The sequence below is a fragment of the Pygocentrus nattereri genome, chromosome 30 (genome assembly GCF_015220715.1).
Source record: "Pygocentrus nattereri isolate fPygNat1 chromosome 30, fPygNat1.pri, whole genome shotgun sequence".
NCBI lineage: Eukaryota > Metazoa > Chordata > Actinopteri > Characiformes > Serrasalmidae > Pygocentrus > Pygocentrus nattereri.
In genome coordinates, this window is record NC_051240.1 from 12,765,572 (window position 1) to 12,785,331 (window position 19,760).

General features: G+C 40.4%; 1 protein-coding gene across 4 annotated transcripts in view; it reads left to right on the top strand.

Annotated features, from left to right (window-relative positions):
• Positions 1-12,301: 12,301 nt before the first annotated feature.
• Positions 12,302-19,760, top strand: part of kcnh7 (potassium channel, voltage gated eag related subfamily H, member 7) — a 60,532-nt gene continuing 53,073 nt past the window's right edge. For 3 of the 4 annotated variants that reach the window (XM_017703700.2, XM_017703701.2, XM_017703702.2), the window contains exons 1-2: positions 12,303-12,729; positions 14,297-14,527. In XM_017703700.2, the coding sequence (XP_017559189.1) occupies positions 12,654-12,729; positions 14,297-14,527 (307 nt within the window). In that variant the 5' untranslated portion in view covers positions 12,303-12,653. Of the gene's footprint in view, positions 12,730-14,296; positions 14,528-19,760 lie in introns of all 4 variants that reach the window. The other variant, XM_017703698.2, reaches the window with a different exon arrangement.

Below are 19,760 nucleotides of genomic sequence, written 5' to 3' on the forward strand. Positions count from 1 at the left end.
GATGTCAATGTGCAGAACTGTGTCAGTGTTCTCTCTGTTTTTCTGGGGAAGGACCCTCATGCCCTGTACTGTAATTGTGCCCCCAGAAATTTGGCTTGCATGATGCCTTGGTGTAGTGATGTTGCTTGTTTCTTTTTCTCACTCAGGGCTTTTTGACAGCAACACATCCTTTCAGTCATAGCACTGAATTGTCTTATCACAGTGGAAGGATGGAAAGAAACACCTGTGGGTTTTTTTCTTTTCAGATCTGAAGTAAGAGTGGAGCTTGATTGTCTCTCTCAGATGAAAGCAGTACTATATATCTGATGGGGACAGTTTAGTGGTCTACCAGGTCTTGCATGATTGTTCAGAGTCTTAGTTTCTGTATATCTTTTAATAATAACCAGAGTTTTGGAACCTTCTGTTGTTTCACTTCTTTTCCTTTGACAATTTGATATATTCTTTATTCTTTGAAGAAATGATTATTTGAAAGTGCATAATCTCCTGAGAAATGAATAACTTGTACATAATGGCCATTTTAACTGGAAATGAAAGAAATGACGGGTGGTCTCTGGCTTTTGCACAGGCCTGTGCATACACACTCTCTCCTTCTCTCTCACACAAGCATGCCAAACATGAACACGTCTTGTCATTAATAATTCACAGACCAGCCATTCAGTCACATTGATTGACAACGGATACACTTACTGACCCATCAGTCATGCTGTGTATTTGTGCATCCTTGCCAAACAAATGTGAAGCAGTAAATCACTAAACTGAGTTAAATCCCAAATGTTTCATCCAACATATTTGCTCCTCTTGAAAAAGTCCAAAGTTCAAGGCAGAAATCTCTCCCACACACTTTAGCAACAGCCGTAGTTTCTCTTTCACAGAGCCTCAGCGGGCAGGCTTGCTTGGCAGTCTTATGGGATTCCGGATGTAATCACTTAAAACAGGAAAAAAGTTTGCTTTTTTGATTTATTTCAATACTTTGCAGCCTGAAGAGCTCCAGCACTACAGCAATGACAGCCACATATTTCACCAGTTCTAGATTCTGTACTGTTCTGCTGTTAGCCTGCAGTTTATTTATATGGCTGAAATATTATCACAGATGCAGGTTTGTGTGTCTCTTTAAAGAACTCTGGGAATTCTGCGTTTAGAATACCTCAACTAATTCAAATGAGATCCATCATTTGAACCATTTTAACACTTAGAAGTTAAAAGTTACTACTTTCACTTTGCTGTACTACTTAAATATAATTACATACAGTACACCTTTAGAAATAAAGGTTCTGTGCAGGTGCATTTGTTTGTTCATCAAAGTAAGACAATGTAAATGTCCCCTTAAAGGTACAACAGTGGTTTTAAGGTCCAATTGTAAACATTACATGAGGTTTTTCCAGGTAAAAAGTACATATTAGTACATTTTCATAACCGAATGTTTTAAAATGGAACAATGAAATAAAAAGCTTGGAGACGAGACGGGGTGTGTGGAGTCAATACAACTCAGAAAATATCATTTCAATGGAATTCAAATATGTTTCCTAATTAAAGGTGCTGAGGTGTACGCTTGAGGGTACCACCCCAGTAATAAGATGGGTACCAACCTAGTAAAAGTTTTTCTGAAAAAAGTTGGGCAGAATGAAGAAGTAATGATGGCTGTATACTGAATACACTGTCCTAAATCTGTTCAGTAATGTGTTCTATTTACATTAACAAAACATTACATTATACAAAATACATTAAAACTAACATATTCAGAATGCATTTAGATTGTTTAGAATGCACACTGATGAGGCACATGGGAAAAAACATTCTGCTGCTGCGATTGGATTTAACTCACATGGCTCCTCACAGATACTGCTGGCAGTTTCCTTCATGTAATTCTTCTGTTAATAAGTTTCATGAAAAATTCACCCTTAAAATTCTCAACATTGCTTTGGCTCTTATCGCCTGCTTCAGTCCACTGCTGCCCCCATAACCCCACTGTCATCTCATGAACTAAGCCAACAATTCGTCATATGCCAATAAGAGAATCTTGCAGATTTGACCATGAAGTAAGTAGCTGTGATTTTCAGTTACTGATGCATGTTACTTGCCACTAAATTAGTGGATGAGTCCAGTACAACACAGATGCTAAGCTTAATACTTATGAGATTCCATCGTCTCTCAATGAAGTTTAGTAATGATGAGATCAATAACTGATCAACACAGTTATTCATCAGTCTATTCAAGCTTTAGCAGAGCTCAGTAACACTGAGATTAATAACTGATTACATTGATTCATCAGTCTATTCAAGCTTTAGCAGAGCTCAGTGACACTGAGATTAATAACTGATTACATTGATTTATCAGTCTACTCAGGCTTTAGCAGAGCTCAGTGACACTGAGATTAATAACTGATCACATTGATTTATCAGTCTACTCAGGCTTTAGCAGAGCTCAGTAACACTGAGATTAATAACTGATTACATTGATTTATCAGTCTACTCAGGCTTTAGCAGAGCTCAGTAACACTGAGATTAATAACTGATTACATTGATTTATCAGTCTACTCAGGCTTTAGCAGAGCTCAGTAACACTGAGATTAATAACTGATTACATTGATTTATCAGTCTACTCAGGCTTTAGCAGGGCTCAGTAACACTGAGATTAATAACTGATTACATTGATTTATCAGTCTACTCAGGCTTTAGCAGAGCTCAGTAACACTGAGAATACTAACTGATCAACACATTGATTTATCAGTCTGCTCAGGCTTTAGCAGAGCTCAGTAACACTGAGATTAATAACTCATCACACTGATTTATCAGTCTACTCAGGCTTTAGCAGAGCTCAGTAACACTGAGAATACTAACTGATCAACACATTGATTTATCAGTCTACTCAGGCTTTAGCAGCAAGTTCAGTGTTTATAAACAAACTGAGTTGTTCTTTAGAGAATATATCTTTGCATATATCTGTGCACTGATTTTAAAGTAGTTAATAAACAAGCATTGATGGTGTTTCTTTAAAAAAAATGTATTATATTTTTTTAATTGAATGGGTAAGTATGCTCCTAAAAAAATAAAAAGCAATTATATTCAAAATATTTCTTAAAATGTACCATGTCACAATACAGATATTTAATTGTTGTATTCTGAAAGCATATTTCCAATATATGTATTTTGTTACATCCCAACCATGCAGATTTCTTTAAAAAAAACTGGAAGCAGGCCTTCTGAAAAGAATGGAAGCCCTAATAAATACAAAGAGTGGACACATTAATGCTAAATGATTTTGTGGATGCTGTATAAATATATCTTTTCCACTTTTCTTTGATGCTGAAAAATACATAACTTGTACTTAATGGCAGTTTGGACTGGAAGTGAATTGGAAACTACTCCCACTAAATACCATACACATCCTCTACAGAGAGCACATTTAGATATGACACTTTTCTGCTCCTATTTATTAGCTCAGTTTAACATGCTGGAAGAAAAGAACATGTAAAAAATAATGTGTCATAACTTTTGCACAGGCCGCATTTCATGTTTCTTTTTTTTATATATTAAATAAATAATAATGAAAAAAACCAGCCATTAGGGGTGTACTTTGTGTACTTCTGGTGCCGGTCCCAAGCCCGGATAAATGGTGAGGGTTGCGTCAGGAAGGGCATCCGGCGCCAACTTGTGCCAAAACTATCATGCGGATAACAAATATGATTGCCATACCGGTTCGGTCGAGGCCCGGGTTAACAACGACCGCCTCCGGTGCTGTTGACCAGCAGGGTGCCGGTGGAAATTGGACTACTGTAGGTCGAAGACCATCAAAGAGGAGAGGAGGAAGGCGGGTTAGAAGGCAGCGAGAGAGAAGGAAAGGCAGGAGTGTGGAGGTTAGAGTATGGGACTCTGAACATAGGGACAATGACTGGTAAAGGCAGAGAGCTTGCAGACATGATGGAGAGAAGGAAGGTAGATATTCTGTGTGTCCAGGAGACCAGATGGAAAGGAAGCAAGGCCAGGAACATTGCAGGTGGATTCAAACTGTTCTATCATGGTGTAGAGAGGAAGAGAAATGGAGTAGGGATAATCCTAAAGGAACAGCTTGGGAAAAGTTTTCTGGATGTAAAGAAAGTGTCAGACAGGATCATGAGCCTGAAGTTGGAGGTTGATGGTGTAATTTTGAATGTGGTCAGTTCATATGCACCACAGGTTGGTTGTCAGTTAGAGGAGAAAGAGGAATTTTTCGAGTAAGATGGATGAAGTGGTAGATGGTGTCCCTAGAGAGGAGAGATTAGTGATTGGTGCAGACTTCAATGGACATGTTGGTGAAGGGAACAGAGGGGATGAAGAGGTGCTGGGTATGTATGGTGTGAAAGACAGAAATGCGGAAGGTCAGATGGTTGTAGATTTTGCAAAGAGAATGGAAATGGCTGTGGTGAACACGTATTTTCAGAAGAGGGAAGAACACAGGGTGACATACAAGAGTGGAGGGAGGTGCACACAGGTGGATTATATCCTTAGCAGGAGATGCCACCTAAAGGAGACTGGAGATTGTAAAGTGGTGCCAGGGGAAAGTGTAGCAAGGCAGCATAGGGTGGTTGTCTGTAGAATGAGATTGGAAACAAAGAAGAGGAAGAGAGTGAAGACAGAGCCAAAGATTAGATGGTGGAAGCTGAAGGAGAAGAATGGTTGCAGGCAGTTCAGGGAATAATTGCAACAGGCCCTTGGGGGCAGTGAGGAGCTACCTGAGGACTGGGAAACTACAGCTAAGGTGGCAAGAATGTGTTGGGTGTTTGGTCTGGTCAGAGGAAAGAAGACAAGGAAAGATGGTGGTGGAATGAGGAGGTCCAGGAGTGTATTCAGAAGAAGAAGGCAGCTAAGAAAAAGTGGGATAACCAGAGAGATGAAGGAAGTAGGCAGGAGTACTGTGAGGCTAGTCGCATAGTGAAAAGAATGGTGGCAAAGGCAAAGGCTCAGGCCTATGATGAGGTGTATGAGAGGCTGGACAGTAAAGAAGGAGTAAAGGACTTGTATCGTTTGGCTAAACAGAGAGATAGAGCTGGAAAGGATGTACAGCAGGTTAGGCTGATAAAGGATAGAGAGGGAAATGTACTAGTGAGTGAACAGAGAGTGATGAGTAGATGGAAGGAGTACTTTGAAGAACTAATGAATGAGGAAAACGAGAGAGAGAAGAGGACAACGGGGGGAGAGATAGTGGATCAGGAAGTGCAGAGAATTAGTAAGGTGGAAGTGAGGGCAGCTTTAAAAAGGATGAAGAATGGAAAGGCACTTGGTCCAGATGACATACCTGTGGAGGTATGGAGATGTTTAGGAGAGAAGGCAGTGGACTTTTTAACCAGGTTGTTTAACAAAATCCTGGAGAGTGAGAGGATGCCTGATGAGTGGAGAAGCAGTGTACTGGTCCCCATTTTTAAGAACAAGGGTGATGTGCAGAGCTGCAGTAACTACAGAGGTATAAAGTTGATGAGCCACACCATGAAGGTATGGGAAAGAGTTGTTGAAGCAAGGCTAAGGCGAGAGGTCCAGATCAGTGAGCAGCAGTTTGGTTTCATGCCCAGAAAGAGTACCACAGATGCCATTTTTGCGTTGAGAGTGTTGGTAGAGAAGTACAGAGGTCAGAAGGACCTACATTGTGTCTTTGTGGATCTAGAGAAGGCATATGATAGGGTGCCAAGACAGGAACTGTGGTACTGTATGAGGAAGTCAGGTGTAGCTGAAAAGTATGTTAGGGTGGTGCAGGACATGTATGAGGATAGTGAGACAGTGGTGAGGTGTGCAGTTGGAGTGACAAATGGTTTCAAGGTGAAGGTAGGGTTACATCAGGGATCAGCTTTGAGCCCCTTCTTGTTTGCAATGGTGATGGACAGGTTGACAGATGAGGTCAGGCAGGAGGCTCCATGGACCATGATGTTTGCAGATGACATTGTAATCTGTGGTGAGAGTAGAGAGCAGGTGGAAGAGAATCTGGAGAGGTGGAGGTTTGCACTGGAGAGGAGAGGAATGAAGGTCAGTAGAGACATGACGGAATACATGTGTGTGAATGAGAGGGAGGCAGGTAGAAAGGTGAAGATGCAAGGAGTAGAGGTCATAAAGGTGGATGACTTCAAATCTCTTGGGTCAACCATCCAGAGTAATGGACAGTGTAGAAAAGAGGTGAAGAAGAGGGTGCAGGCAGGATGGAGTGGGTGGAGACGGGTGTCAGGGCTGATGTGTGACAGAAGGATAGCAGCAAGAGTGAAAGGGAAGGTTTACAAGACAGCAGTGCGTCCTGCTATGATGTATGGTTTGGAGACTGTGGCTCTGTCTAAAAGACAGGAGGCTGAGCTGGAGGTGGCGGAGATGAAGATGCTGAGATTTTCGTTGGGAGTGACAAGATTAGAAATGAGCAGATCAGAGTGACAATGAAGGTGGAGCAGTTTAGAGATAAAGCCAGAGAGGCCAGGTTGAGATGGTTTGGACATGTATTGAGGAGGAATAGTGGATATATTGGGCAAAGAATGTTGGAGATGGAGCTGCCGGGTAGAAGGAGAAGAGGTAGACCTCAGAGAAGGTTTATGGATGTAGTTAGGGTGGACATGGAGATGGTTGGTGTGAAAGTAGAGGAGGCAATGGATAGGGCAAGATGGAGGCAGATGATCCGCTGTGGCGACCCCTAAAGGGAGCAGCCGAAAGACGAAGAAGAAAGAAATAATAATGAATAAATAAAAACAAACAGTGCTATATCTAAATTTGTTCTCTGTAGAGGATGTGTTAACCCATTTTCACTTAAAAAATCAACAAAACATAATTACCCAGTGCACCTAAACTTTTGCATACAACTGTAGGTGTACAGTTATTGATTTAAGCCCACTGGTTGTCATGCAGTTTAACAGTCCCCTCAGTTTCTGACCGTAACACCCCCACTTAGCATAAGTAATTTGGGTGGTAGGCCATTTTCAACACAGTGGTACACATTAGCAGTATTGTGTGTGGTGCTGAAGTGTATCAGTGTCGCTGCCGGGTCGAGAATGCTTCACAGTTTAAAAATACCTAATGACTTTTAACAGAGGCTAAATGGCCAGAAACTGGCTTTAAGAAAGGGGCTTGTGACCCAGCTCCAGCTGACCCTGAATCACCTCATAAATGACTTTTGAATTAGCTGTGTTAGAACAGAGACAGCACTAGTAAATGCAGGAAAATTTGCACAGCACACCAGCACCACTAGATGGAAGCACTGATATAGCCTTCATTCTTTGTCTTGGCTTTGCTTTGTGTCATCGGTTCTCTTTATGACATTGATGGCAAAGCAAACTGACTAATGAGATCACTCAATGTCAGTATGAATCTGTATTTGAAGGTTCCTGTAAAGCATTATTGATATAAATTAGTAAAGGCTCTTAAACACAAAGACACATAGACAATGAGATGTCAGTAAAATAAATGTTTAACTGTCCCAGACCAAATGACATGTTTTGTTGGTTTGTGATGTGAGAAATAGTAAACACAACCTCTGTAGTAAACAATTTTAAGAATATGGTGAACACCTTAACATGTCAGTACTTAGTGACACTCCCTTTGGTAAACATCACAGCTTGCAAAGCCAGATAGGAGTCCTTCTGTACTTATTTTAGATATCGTCACTCAGATTGCTTCTAGTTTGACCATGTTCCTGCACCTTCTAGCATGCATAGCATGTTTAAGATTTTTAATGATGTTTAAGTCAGAGGACTGTGAGGCCACTCCACAAGCTTCAGTTTGTGCCTCTTGATGTTGGATTTTAAAGCTTGTTTGGATCATTATTTGCTTGTAGAAGAGAGCATCTTTCCAGTTTTTAGTTTCTTGAATTTTTGCTGTGTTTCCTGTGCCTCACAACCCCAAAGCATAATAAATCCTTCCAATGCTTAACAGCTGGCACAGCTGACAAGGTGTTCTTATCATCAAATGCTGCCTTTTTTCAACATACCTTTGTTGATTTTGGTAACTTTGGTGATTGTGGTGATTTTGTTCCATTTGTATATTTACACACTCATTTCCAAAATGCTTCTGGTTAATTTAGATGTTGTTTTATACACATTAGATGCTGACTTTTGTGATGAGGTAAGGTTTTTTTTTTCTGATGCAGATCATGTTTGTGTGAGGAGCAGTAGAATGGTGTATCACCAGTCCTGTGTCAGCTAAACCTTCCTGTAAGTCTTTATGCTGTTGTATGGGGGTTTTGCTTTGACTTTCAGGCCAGCATTCAAGCAGCGCTGTCTGAGAGTTATCTTAGTCTTCCAGATTTTGCCTTGACTTCCACAGTTTCCCTTAACTACCATTTCATAGGAACATTTCAGACAGTGGAATTCCAGATTCTGCCTTGACTTCCACAGTTTCCCTTAACTACCTTTTCATAGGAACATTTCAGCCAGCTGTTTAGAGGAGCCCATGGTTATTGGTTGTTAGCAGGTTTGAAAAGTCAGAGAATTATAATAAAAATCTGGAAATTTGACTTGAAAAAGCAACCAAATATTTAATTTGGCCAAGTGTATGTGATTTGTTTTTAAATATAACAATTGCGATTTGACGCATCATTTTAATTTTGATATACCGTTTCAGCAAATGTCCTCCTTTGGTTTGTTTGAATATTATAAAGCAATACAGAGAAACAATTAAAATAAATAATACAGTCTCACACAAAAAACCTAATTACTTGATCATGACAATAGAATCTGTTTATCCAGCACCATCTATAAATTTGTTTTGCTTTTTACCCATTTTGTTGCTTAATGATTCAGACACTTTCAGCCTGTTTCCAATTCAGCATATTGTGAAAATTTTACACACACACACACACACACACACACACACACACACACACACACACACACACACACACACACCTTCTAAGCCGCTTCTCCTTTTGGGTCGCGGGGGGTGCTGGAGCCTATACCAGCTGTCATCAGGCGAATGGCAGGATACACCTTGGACAGGTCACCAGTACATTGCAGGGCATTTTACACCCCAAGATAAAAGTTTAATTCTACAATATTGAGAATTCTTAATCTAATAGATAAATAGATAATAGTTAAAAATGCATTTAATTTGGCAGTAAACATTTATTTGCACAGAAAAACACTAGAATAGTATTAGAATATTAGAATAGTAAGTAAATGCAAGTACATTTCATTAATATAGCACATTTAAAACCAAAGTGCTTTACAATAAAACACTAAAAGGATTTCCACTTTTCGATCACCACCATCGTACATTAACACAACAGCGTACAATCCGCAATCAACAGTTCAACAGTTTAACAGCTGCTGAATGCTAATCGATAAAAGTGTATTTTAAGCTTGCTTTTAAAAACAGTCACAGACAGGGGCTAATGTGGGAGACCATTCCAAAGTCAGCAAAAGCACAATCCCCTTTTTGTTTAAGATGAGAATGTGGAACAGTTAAAAGAGATCAGGATCCAGACCTTAAAGATCTTGAGTGTGCATGCATAGAAAGCTTTCATACAATGCTTTCAAATCTATGAATGCTATTTTATGTTGGATTCTGTAATGCACTGGCAGCCAGTGTAAGGATACTAAAACTGGAGTAATGTGCTCTGTTTTCTTCGGATAACGTTAATACTATACTAAGTAGTATTAATTAATAGATTTTATGTATAATGGTGTGTTCGTTAAACCTTTTCCAACCTTCTCATGACAGCCCACTATTGTTGTTTTCACCCTTTCATACCTGCTTTGGCAAATGAGTGCTTCGTTATGTCAAATCAAGAGTGCTGGTGATGGATTTTTGTGTCTGGGGGTGTCCAAAAGACACCGTGAAATCATGTCGAACTTCAAATTAGCTCACAGGGGATCAGTTTCTCTTTTTAAAATAAGAAATTCATGTTATTTTTTACTGTGTTTATGTGTATTTGCATTTGTTCTAATGGTACATGGTGGTACAGTGGTTTTACTGGCAAAACACACTTGTTGCTAAGATAAATGGTTTAAAATAACATGCTAAATAATATAATGTGCAGTACAGCATGTGCAAAAGCTTGAATAGAATGTCTTCTTTTATTTATATATTTTTATGGCCTTCCTTTTTTATTACCTCAGATGGTGACAGCATCACCAACTTGCTTGAGTGAAGGTTGTAAAGACAGGCAAAGCCGCCTAATGACATTAATGCTCTGCTCAGGGCTCAGACTCATTCACATGAGGACATAATCTGGTGAGACTCATTGAATAAAGTGAATGAATGTGGCTGTTTTATGGTAATGATAAAGCTTATGTGTTGCTAAGCTGGGCTTCACTCTCATCACACCTCTATCCCCCTGTGGCAAACTGGGAGTGGAATAGAAACAAAGCATGCATATTTCATATTTCAGAGGGAAACTACTTGAGTGCTTATACAAGCAGATACATTGTCACGAAGCAGACCCGTTCATTATTGGACACCATTTAGCAATAGTGTACGCACTCCTGACCACATTATGTTTTGGTGATTTTCTAAGTGAAAATGGGTTCAAACATCCTCTACAGATAACACAGTTAAATGTGCACAATTTCTTGTGCATTAACATATTGGAATAAATATATGCCATAACTTTTGCACAGGCAACATTTTATATTTTGATTTTGCATATTGCCATACACTACACTAATTTAAACTAATTTTTCCATATTGGATTTGATTCATACTGTACATGCTTTATAACCGGTCACAGTTTTTGTGACTTGCTTTAAAGACAGATAATTAGCTCCATCATTCCAGAGAACAGCGCCACTGCTCCACAGCTCAATGCTGGGAGTCTTTATACCCCTCTGGTCATCGCTTGGCATTGGGCATGCAGATCTTAGGCTGATGTGAGGCTGCTCCACAGCGTCCCCTTCTTTTTTCTAAAGAGATTATAGCTGTGTGTGCATAACTATATGCCAGTGTCAGCAGGGCGCTGAGCTTAAATAGGAAATCCACCGATTTTTCAAAATGTCTCCACAGTTCAATCGTTAAAGAAGCAGTATGTAAGATTTAGTGGCTTCTCGCAGCGAGCTTGCTAGCTGCAACTTACTGAATGCCCCTTCCTCAACCCTTCCTTTCCAAACATGTAGTTGGAGCTATGGTGGCCATCAGTCAATTGGTACACTAATTTACCTGTCCAGCACAAAACAGGCACCTTCAGCCTCACTCTGAATTTGTCCCTCATCAGTGATTTCCAGCTGGGAAAGGCCACACTGACATTTATCTTGTTTTCTGCCGTCACCTGTCCTGATCTTGTTTAGCTTCTTTACGTTTTCACATATTTGACGAGGATTCACCATCCCTTGCTTTTTCTTGTTCTCAAACTGCACACAACATAAAATGGTCAGCCAGCACTGGCAGCTGCTCAAATGTAAAAACACAAGCCGTCCTCTACGCTCTAAGAAATAAAGGTATGAAACTGTCACTGGGTCAGTGCCCCTCTTGTCGCTGTGGTGGTACCCTCAAGGGTACTTCTCAGTACTTTTGGTACATAATTGTACCAAAATCCATTGAAATTCTATTTTCTAAGACTCCACACACCCTGTCTCCAGGCTTTGTACTATATTGTTCTGTTTTAAAACACTTTGTTATGAAAGATATTCACTGGGATGTTCACTGGGAAAATCTTGCTTAAGCTACACATTTGGACCTTAAAGTAACTGCTGTACCTTTGAGGGAACATTTACATTGCTTGTACCTTGATGAAACATGGTTCTATATTCCATTTCTGCCCATAGATCCCCTTAAATTTTACACACTGCCCCTTTAAAGTCACTCAGAGTAGTCTGGCGTGAAATGCATCCCTGTAGACAAACTATCAGAATTCACAACTGAAGACTGAAGGTGGTCAAATCTGAGCTTTACAGTGAGCCACAGTAAACACGTTCTTTATATCACAATCAGAATTCTTATAAAAGCTGGTGGCGCGCACCTTTAAAGCAGCTGAGGTCACAAATCACAGCGTATACAGGCTTCGCTGATCTGGCTTCCTTTAGAATTTATTTCAGAAAAGAAAAAAAATCCCGTACTGTGGAGAAATTTCTTCCCAAAAGAAAGTCAATTATTTGATTAATTAATTAGATAATTTATTAAGTAATTGATTGATTGATCAATTGTCTGTACATAGGTTAGTAGTTAGTATCTGCGCTCTCTCTCTCTCTCTCTCTCTCACTCTCTCCTCATTAATACTGCAGCATTAATAAAACCGCTGCTCTCACGTTCACTGTCACCGATACGGCGCGGGGAAAACCGCGTGCAGCGCTCTTTGACGCGCTCGCGGTTCACATATCCGCGTGACCTGTGACACGCGCACCACCCTCCCCCCCACCTCACCCTCCTCTCCTTTTGTTATCTTGACGCGCGCCGCAGATACGATCGCCACGCGCGCGCGCGCACACATACGCGTCTTGCAGAGCGTGCGGCTGCGCGCGGCACACGGGGGTCCTTCGCGGACGCACGTCACCGGTTCTTCCGTCCTTCGTACTCGAGATGTGATGAGCTCCCGGTTTTGTGTTTAATCTCCGCGAAAGGTGAAGACTAAACGGCCTGGCACCATGCGCGCGGAGCCCGGCCCGGAGCGGAGGCAGGCCGGACAGCACGGACGGACGGATCATCCCGCCGAAGTGACTCGGCACCGAGCAGACCAAACCGCGCAGCGCCCGTGAGCTCATCGCCGAATCGGAAGGGAGCGCAAACATGCCGGTGCGGCGCGGTCATGTGGCCCCGCAGAACACGTTTCTGGGGATTATCATCCGCAAATTCGAGGGTCAGAGTAAGTGTCGGTCCGACAAAGTCCTCCCGTTCAGTCCCGTTTTTATTCCCGTGACGGTTTAGTGGCCGCAGCGTGACGCGGACTGCAGATCAGACGACCTCTAAAAAAGTGGGAAAGCTCCTTCTTCATCCTTTCATAACCGTAACTCTGATTCGCGTAAGCGCTGTAGGGCGAGTGAATTTCAGGGTGAATATAAAACCATCATTAGATCATATTTTCTACCTTGATGTCACAAAAGTTTAACTGCTGAAGAGTCTATAAAACGACCCGCGCTCTTGGTATTAATGAGTTTATTTATTTACATAAATGACTTCTTCCGTTATCCGTTTTCCTCCTAATCTCATCGGACCCGCTGTTTACAAACGGGAACGCGCGAACAGCGGCGCGCGATGTGACTGCAGTCCACAGATTAGCCGGACACTTTTATTCAATTTGCCCACTTCGTCCCTGAATAGCGTGATTTCGACAACATGAACCATAATATGAGGTGTGTGTCAGCGCTCCAACTAGACTTAACGTCTTAAGTTTCGCAAGTATTCACCGGTTTATTTCACAAATCCGTTTCTCAGAATAAGCCTCTCTATCGACGCCCCGTCGCCTTAGCTAGTGTTACCTTAAGGGTACGGCAAACCGTCCGTAGCGGGTTAGCAAAACTACGGCAAAACACGACAAAAAATCTCATGAGAATATAATTTCCTAGCCTAATGAAATGTTTAAGTAAAAACTTTCACCTGGTTACAGTGAAATGAAGTCTCTGAGGCCACTGAAGTTAGACTTCTAACGGTCTCTATCGGTCTCTAACGGTCCCTAACGGTCTCTAACGGTCTCTAGCGGCCTTGTTAGCTTCTTAGCTTCTGTTTAGATTTTCAGTGAGCTGTAACAAAGGGAAACGTTCATAGCTGAAGTGTATGTGCGTGTGGGTCCATGTGAGGGCTGACTAATAGATGGTTCATTGCTGCAGTTAGATAAATTTAATCCCCTGTGTTAAACATTTGATATATTTTGAGGGTTTGTTTGTGAGTTACTGTGCATGCGGAACAAGCCAGACCCAAGCAAGCATCTCAGAGACGCTGCTGTCATTGATCAAGGGTTAAAGTTAGGACCTAATGGAAATTCTATCATTGTACTTTCATTTGGTCGAGCTCTGTGAAAGGACCACCGTTCAGTGTCTTTGCTTGTGACTGTATCCTGTTTAAGATAATTAGTTTGATGTGTTATTGTTCATATTCGTACCTAAATTAATAAATGTCAAAATGAGAGAAACACATTGGTGTCATTGTTAAAAAAATATTGTTTCTCTTGTCACTTGTAATTCAAAATATACATTCATATGTAACATATATTAATATGTTACTATGTGGAATAGCTCAAGATCTGCAGCTCAAATGATCAGGACCCCATATTAAGTCACAGTAACAAGTCAGTGGACACCAGCCACATCCCCAAAACGCTGAAGCTACTAGGGTGGAAAATCAGCCACGCTGTTATCACAGAGGGATAATTACTGCCAGCTCAGCCTTTAGCTGTGCTACACTCATCCTTGCTCTCTGCTTCTTTCCATCCACAGATAAGAAGTTTGTGATAGCGAACGCACGTGTGCAAAACTGTGCCATCATCTTCTGTAATGATGCATTTTGTGAGATGACCGGCTTCTCGCGGCCGGATATCATGCAGAAGCCATGCACATGCGACTTCCTCCACGGCCAGCTTACCAAGCGCCATGCTGTGGCCCAGATAGCCCAGGCCCTGCTGGGCTCAGAGGAGCGAAAGGTGGAGATCACCTACCACCGCAAGGATGGTGAGTGTATTTGTGTTACAGTGTGTGTGTGTGTGTGTGTGTGTGTGTGTGTGTGTGTGTGTGCGCGTGTGCACACTAGAACTAATCAATAAGGTGTCAAAACAGACAACAACAGATTGTTGTATAAACAGAGCATCTGTATATAGTAATAATTCATGACCTTGTTGGTCAAATATTGATTCAGTTTGGCAAGTGAATAAAGAGGGGTTGAAAGAAAATGCCAGGCTTAGGATTACTAGAATACTTTATTACACACTTTATGCACCTCAAATAGGAAAGAGCTGACATAGTAAGGACATAAATGATTAACCAATTAGTCATCAGCCCCTCGCTATAAACAAATCTGGGTTCTTAAACTGGATGTTTAATAGGGTTAATATATAATTTCAGGACGTTTTCTTCCTATACATGTTTATGTCTGGCTCCACTTATCAGTTCTATGGTCCATACATATAACACTTTTTAATATCTCTGGCAGTTCTACAGAGTTCAGATGATATGTGCGCCCATAAATGTGTGAGTTTTACAGTGGCTTAGGAATATGGCTCAATAAGATGTAGCCAGTGTAGCCAATCAGAGTTCAGAACCAGACCTATTCTTTTTATATCTGTTCTTTCCTGGGTCACATCCTTGATTTTGGGCTAGGTTAATGATTAATTGCTGACTTAGTACGGCAAATTATCGGTCAAAAGAATTACTGTAAACTAGGCTGCAAAACCACCTGTTATAAATTCATTGTTTCTGAGATGTCATGAATGGTCATTTAGCTCCACTCATTCATGGTGAAGTTATAAGGAGTGTTTCGGCTTGGATTGCTTTTTGAATGAGGCACAATACAGGGTGGGCAGTCAGCACAGAAGATATTTACATACATCTGTCTGAAATCGTTCATCCACTGCAGATTTGACCTAGTTTGTATTCTGTTTTTATTTTCAGTGCTTTTCTACATTAACAATTTTAATGAAAGTCTTTAAGAAAAATCACATATTAAATAATAATACTGAGTAACTCAACATCTTTTGAAAACTGCAAACACTTTTGTTTATACGATTCTTCTGCTGCAGATTCATGGGGACTTGCGCTTAATGTACTTCCTGCTGGAGGAACTACAGACTGCCAAAGTGATTTCCAGAGCCATGCTTAAATGCTTTCCATATTAAGTTGTTTTCCAGTTATAATGGAGTCAATCTATAAATGCCTTTAGAAAACCTTGTTATGTTAAATCTTTTCAGAATTTTTCTTTTACTCATCTAAACCTCCAAGACACTGTATGGAAAATGCTCAAATCTTTTCTTTGTTGCCTTTTTCTGATCCTGTGTCCTAGTCGTAGATAGAGATGAGAAGAACTTTCTCTACTTCTAAACGTTTTAGGGCTTGAGCTAACTTAGCTGCTTTTAGGTAATATCCAGTCACATAAGCTTGGTTGCTTTACCTCTGTGAGTCACATGGGATGAAGTTCCAAAGCACGTCATGTGATGGTCTTTTTTTGTTTCATGCACTTAAGCTAAACTTAATGTAAAGTAAAACAAGTAGACGGTGACAATCTTGGGCTAAAGCTACCATTGTGTAGTGCATAGCAGAGATTTCCTAACAAACTTCGACTTTTTCAACTATTGGAGCATGCATCAGGTTACTTGTCAATAATAATACTTGTCAGGTTACTTGTCAGTTACATCATCCCATCGCCCAGGCCTAGTATAAATAACATATAGGATACGGACCCTTTAATGAGAAAATTTGTTTGTTTTTGTTATATTGCGTATTTGTTTTTTTAAGAGTGTGAGTTTTTAATAATTTGAACGGAGTCAGGGTTAAAACAAAAAAACTAATGTCTGACAAAGTGTAATAATGTGTTCTCACTTCAGCTTCTGTACCACTATTAGTAATGAATGCAGGAGTACATGATATATATCAGAGTCACTGCTGTCCGCTATTGAATTGTAGCCAAATTTATTCACTTGGAAAATTTAGAAGAGGATTAGTCATGTGAAGTAGACCTGTCTTGGTGTGTGTTTGTGTGTCTGTTAACGCGTTTAGCAAAAAAATCCCATTCTGTTTTTTCTGTGACATTTTCCTGGGCACAAAAACAAGGCAGAGAGAGAAAATAAGAAGAATAATAGAGAAACAGACAGAGAAAGGAGGAAAAGTAGACACAGAGAGCACAAGAAACTGGGGGGAGTGAGTGACTCAGTGAGTGACTGACTGTAGGTAGAGGTGTTTGAGGCTGCAGGGCTGTTGTGACAGCTCCTCTTCTCTGGGCCCATTTGACAGCAGCACACAGGGGAAAAGTTTAAAGCTGCACTATCACAGACGACCTCAAACTGATCCATGTTTCTGACAAACGAGGAGAGAGAGGATTGCGTAAGGAAAACAATATAATCACAGCTAGCACTGATAGCTGGGACTGAATAAAAGTAGAATGTTTGTGTGTATGTGTATAAGCCTATGTGCCTTTGTATGTGTGTGTTTGTGCCTGTGTGAGTTAAACTGGACTCATCCCATTCTGGGAAATCACACCTGTGGTAATTAACACATGTCTGTCAGTATCAGAGCTGTCATCTGGCCCAGTGGAGGCTGAAGGTCAGGGCAGAGCACTCATTCCGAGAGACAGCGGGAGCTCTCGCAGGGCCTGCCAGCCAGCCTGCAGCTGGCCAGCCCGCACTCATGATCAGTGCTCTAATGAATGGAGTGACTCCTTAAATAGGTGTACAGAGGAGGGAGCTGTTGAATGAGAGCAGGGTGTGTCTTGTCTTTTCTAATCAGGTATTTTTTGTCTCTGCTAGTTCTGTGATGGCAGCCAAAATGCTGTTTATATTTGATTTTGTGGCAAATGATGGGCCTAATCTAATTTCACACTACATAATCCTTAAGTTAACATGGCTAACGATGCAGGTTTTCTATCATTGGGGGTGCACCAGTGATGTATTTTTATGGCTGATTTTTGGGCGAATTTTTATTAGCTTTTTTTTTTTAAAAGTAACTCTGCCCTGAGGTACTTACCACCATGCCTAACCGCTTGTCTAAAGGTAATGTTGCTTTGTATATAATGGATCATGTGGAAATAGCCTTCTGTTTTCAAATCAACACAGGAATGTAAAGAAACTGTTCTCCACTGTTTTGCCCTAGTTATCACATAAATTCAGAGTTTTTATATTTAGAGTTTATTTCTTTGCTCCCAGACCCATAAAATGCATAGTGGCACATAAAATAGTGAGCCAGCTTTCCATTAATGTAAAAATAGCAAAACTGTCAAAAACGGAGGCAGGATTTCATGAGACAGCTGCGATGCTGCTATTCCTAGTAGCAGATGCTGAACAGAAACTGTTTGCTGGGGCTATTAGAAAGAACGTGGCTGGTATCTGATTGTATGTCCTGCAATTTATGATTCATGTTGTACTCCCTAGGAAGGAGAAAAGTGACTTGTCCTGTATAAAGACTTATTTTGGGGGGGTCAGTAGAGGATTCTTGGTAAAAATGTATTTGGCAGTAATTGATCAGCATTTGTGAGAGAGTAGAGAGAGAAAGAAGGAGAGATTTTTCCACTTTGTTATTTAAGAATGGTTCCTCAATATTGCTTCCACACCCCCATCCTGTTTCTTCCTGTCTTTCTTTCTGTTCAATTTCATCTGTCCCCCTGATAGAACACACACACACACACACACACACACTGAAATTTTTATTGTGCCCCACAGATGGATGGATGCCACATATGCTTTATTTAGCATTTATATTACTTCGGCATTTGACAGCACACAATTATACCAAAGCTTCTTTCTGTCTGTCTGAAAGAGCAGTTTTATTCCAGCCTCTGGCCAGAAAAACTCCCCACAAACCATGTCATTCAGCAACAACGCAATTACCTTTCATGACCAGCATTTGCATCCCTATAGCTATTCATGGCCTTGCTGTGCTCTATGCTGAGACAGGGGAAAGTGTTATATTGAACACACTTATTCTTTCAATAAAATAATTCTGAAAGTTTTTGTTAACACAGAATTACATCTGGCTCTATTACTTGGCTTGTGTTGATAAGCTGAAATCCATTTCTCTGCTTGTTCTTCTTTCACTTCTTTTCACCCATCCAGAGCTTCTCATGAGGGAATTGCATCTATTCTTCTGTATTGTTTGTTGTCCTTGAAGTCTTCTACTGTCGGAGAGTTTGTTTCCAAGTTTCACAAAAGACAGGTGGAAACCTTGCGAAGCTTGTGTTACAAAGAAAAGAATAAAAGCAGTTAATGCATCAGAACTGTGGCTGTTTTGTTTAACCTTCAACTGTAGTCCCAATCTGTTGGCATATTATTCAGTTATTAATCGTATAGTACCACTATAATAATTCAAACCTTAAAAGGGATGTTGAATAATAAATAAATAAATATTTTATGTGTCATTGTTATGTCCAATAATACTAAAAGTGGTCTTGGTGCATCCGTTAACCTCTACATACATTTAGAATGATAAGATTTATGAATGTGCATGATTGTGCAATTGCTAGGTAAGCCAGGATGTTAACATTTCCATTATTTGACAGTTTATTAAATAGATGTGGAATATAAATTTGACATAATAATTTTTACATATTTTATCTGCTTTTGCAAACTGCTAACTGCACTGTCCTTTTGGTTAAGTACATTAGGGCATATGTTTGTATATCAGACCGTGATAGGTTAAGGTTTATTTGTGAGACTGACATATAGGGACCTTTAAATCGTTTTTGTTTTCATTGCAAAAATGTGAGCTTTCTGCTATACAAATACATTTAACATAAAAAAAAACTATTTTAATGATTTACTCATAATAAATCATCCAAGAGGAGCTGAGATTATTTTTACTGTATGTTTTTAATGGATTATTCATAGGTCCATAGATTATTTTCACGGTGCATATTGATTCGAGATCTGTGTAAAAACACCTGGATTGCTGAAATGTGTCTGAACATGGGAGAACCCTGATACCAGATCAAATCCCTTTCTCCATGAGCTGGGTTTCACTCATGAATAAGGGCTGTCATGCAGCCTGCCGACCTGTTTGCATGATTAATAAGCTTTATTCATGAGTACATGAAGCCACCAATCAGCGGGCAGCTGCAGGGCCTGTTTGCCTGTTCTGCCCTGTGAGTGGCTGAAGGGCTCCACACAGCTGTGATGCTGCTGTTCACACACAGACTGCATCAGTAATGTGTCACAAAAACGGCCTTTTATTACTACCTGTAGGTGTGCTGCTGAATATATATGAT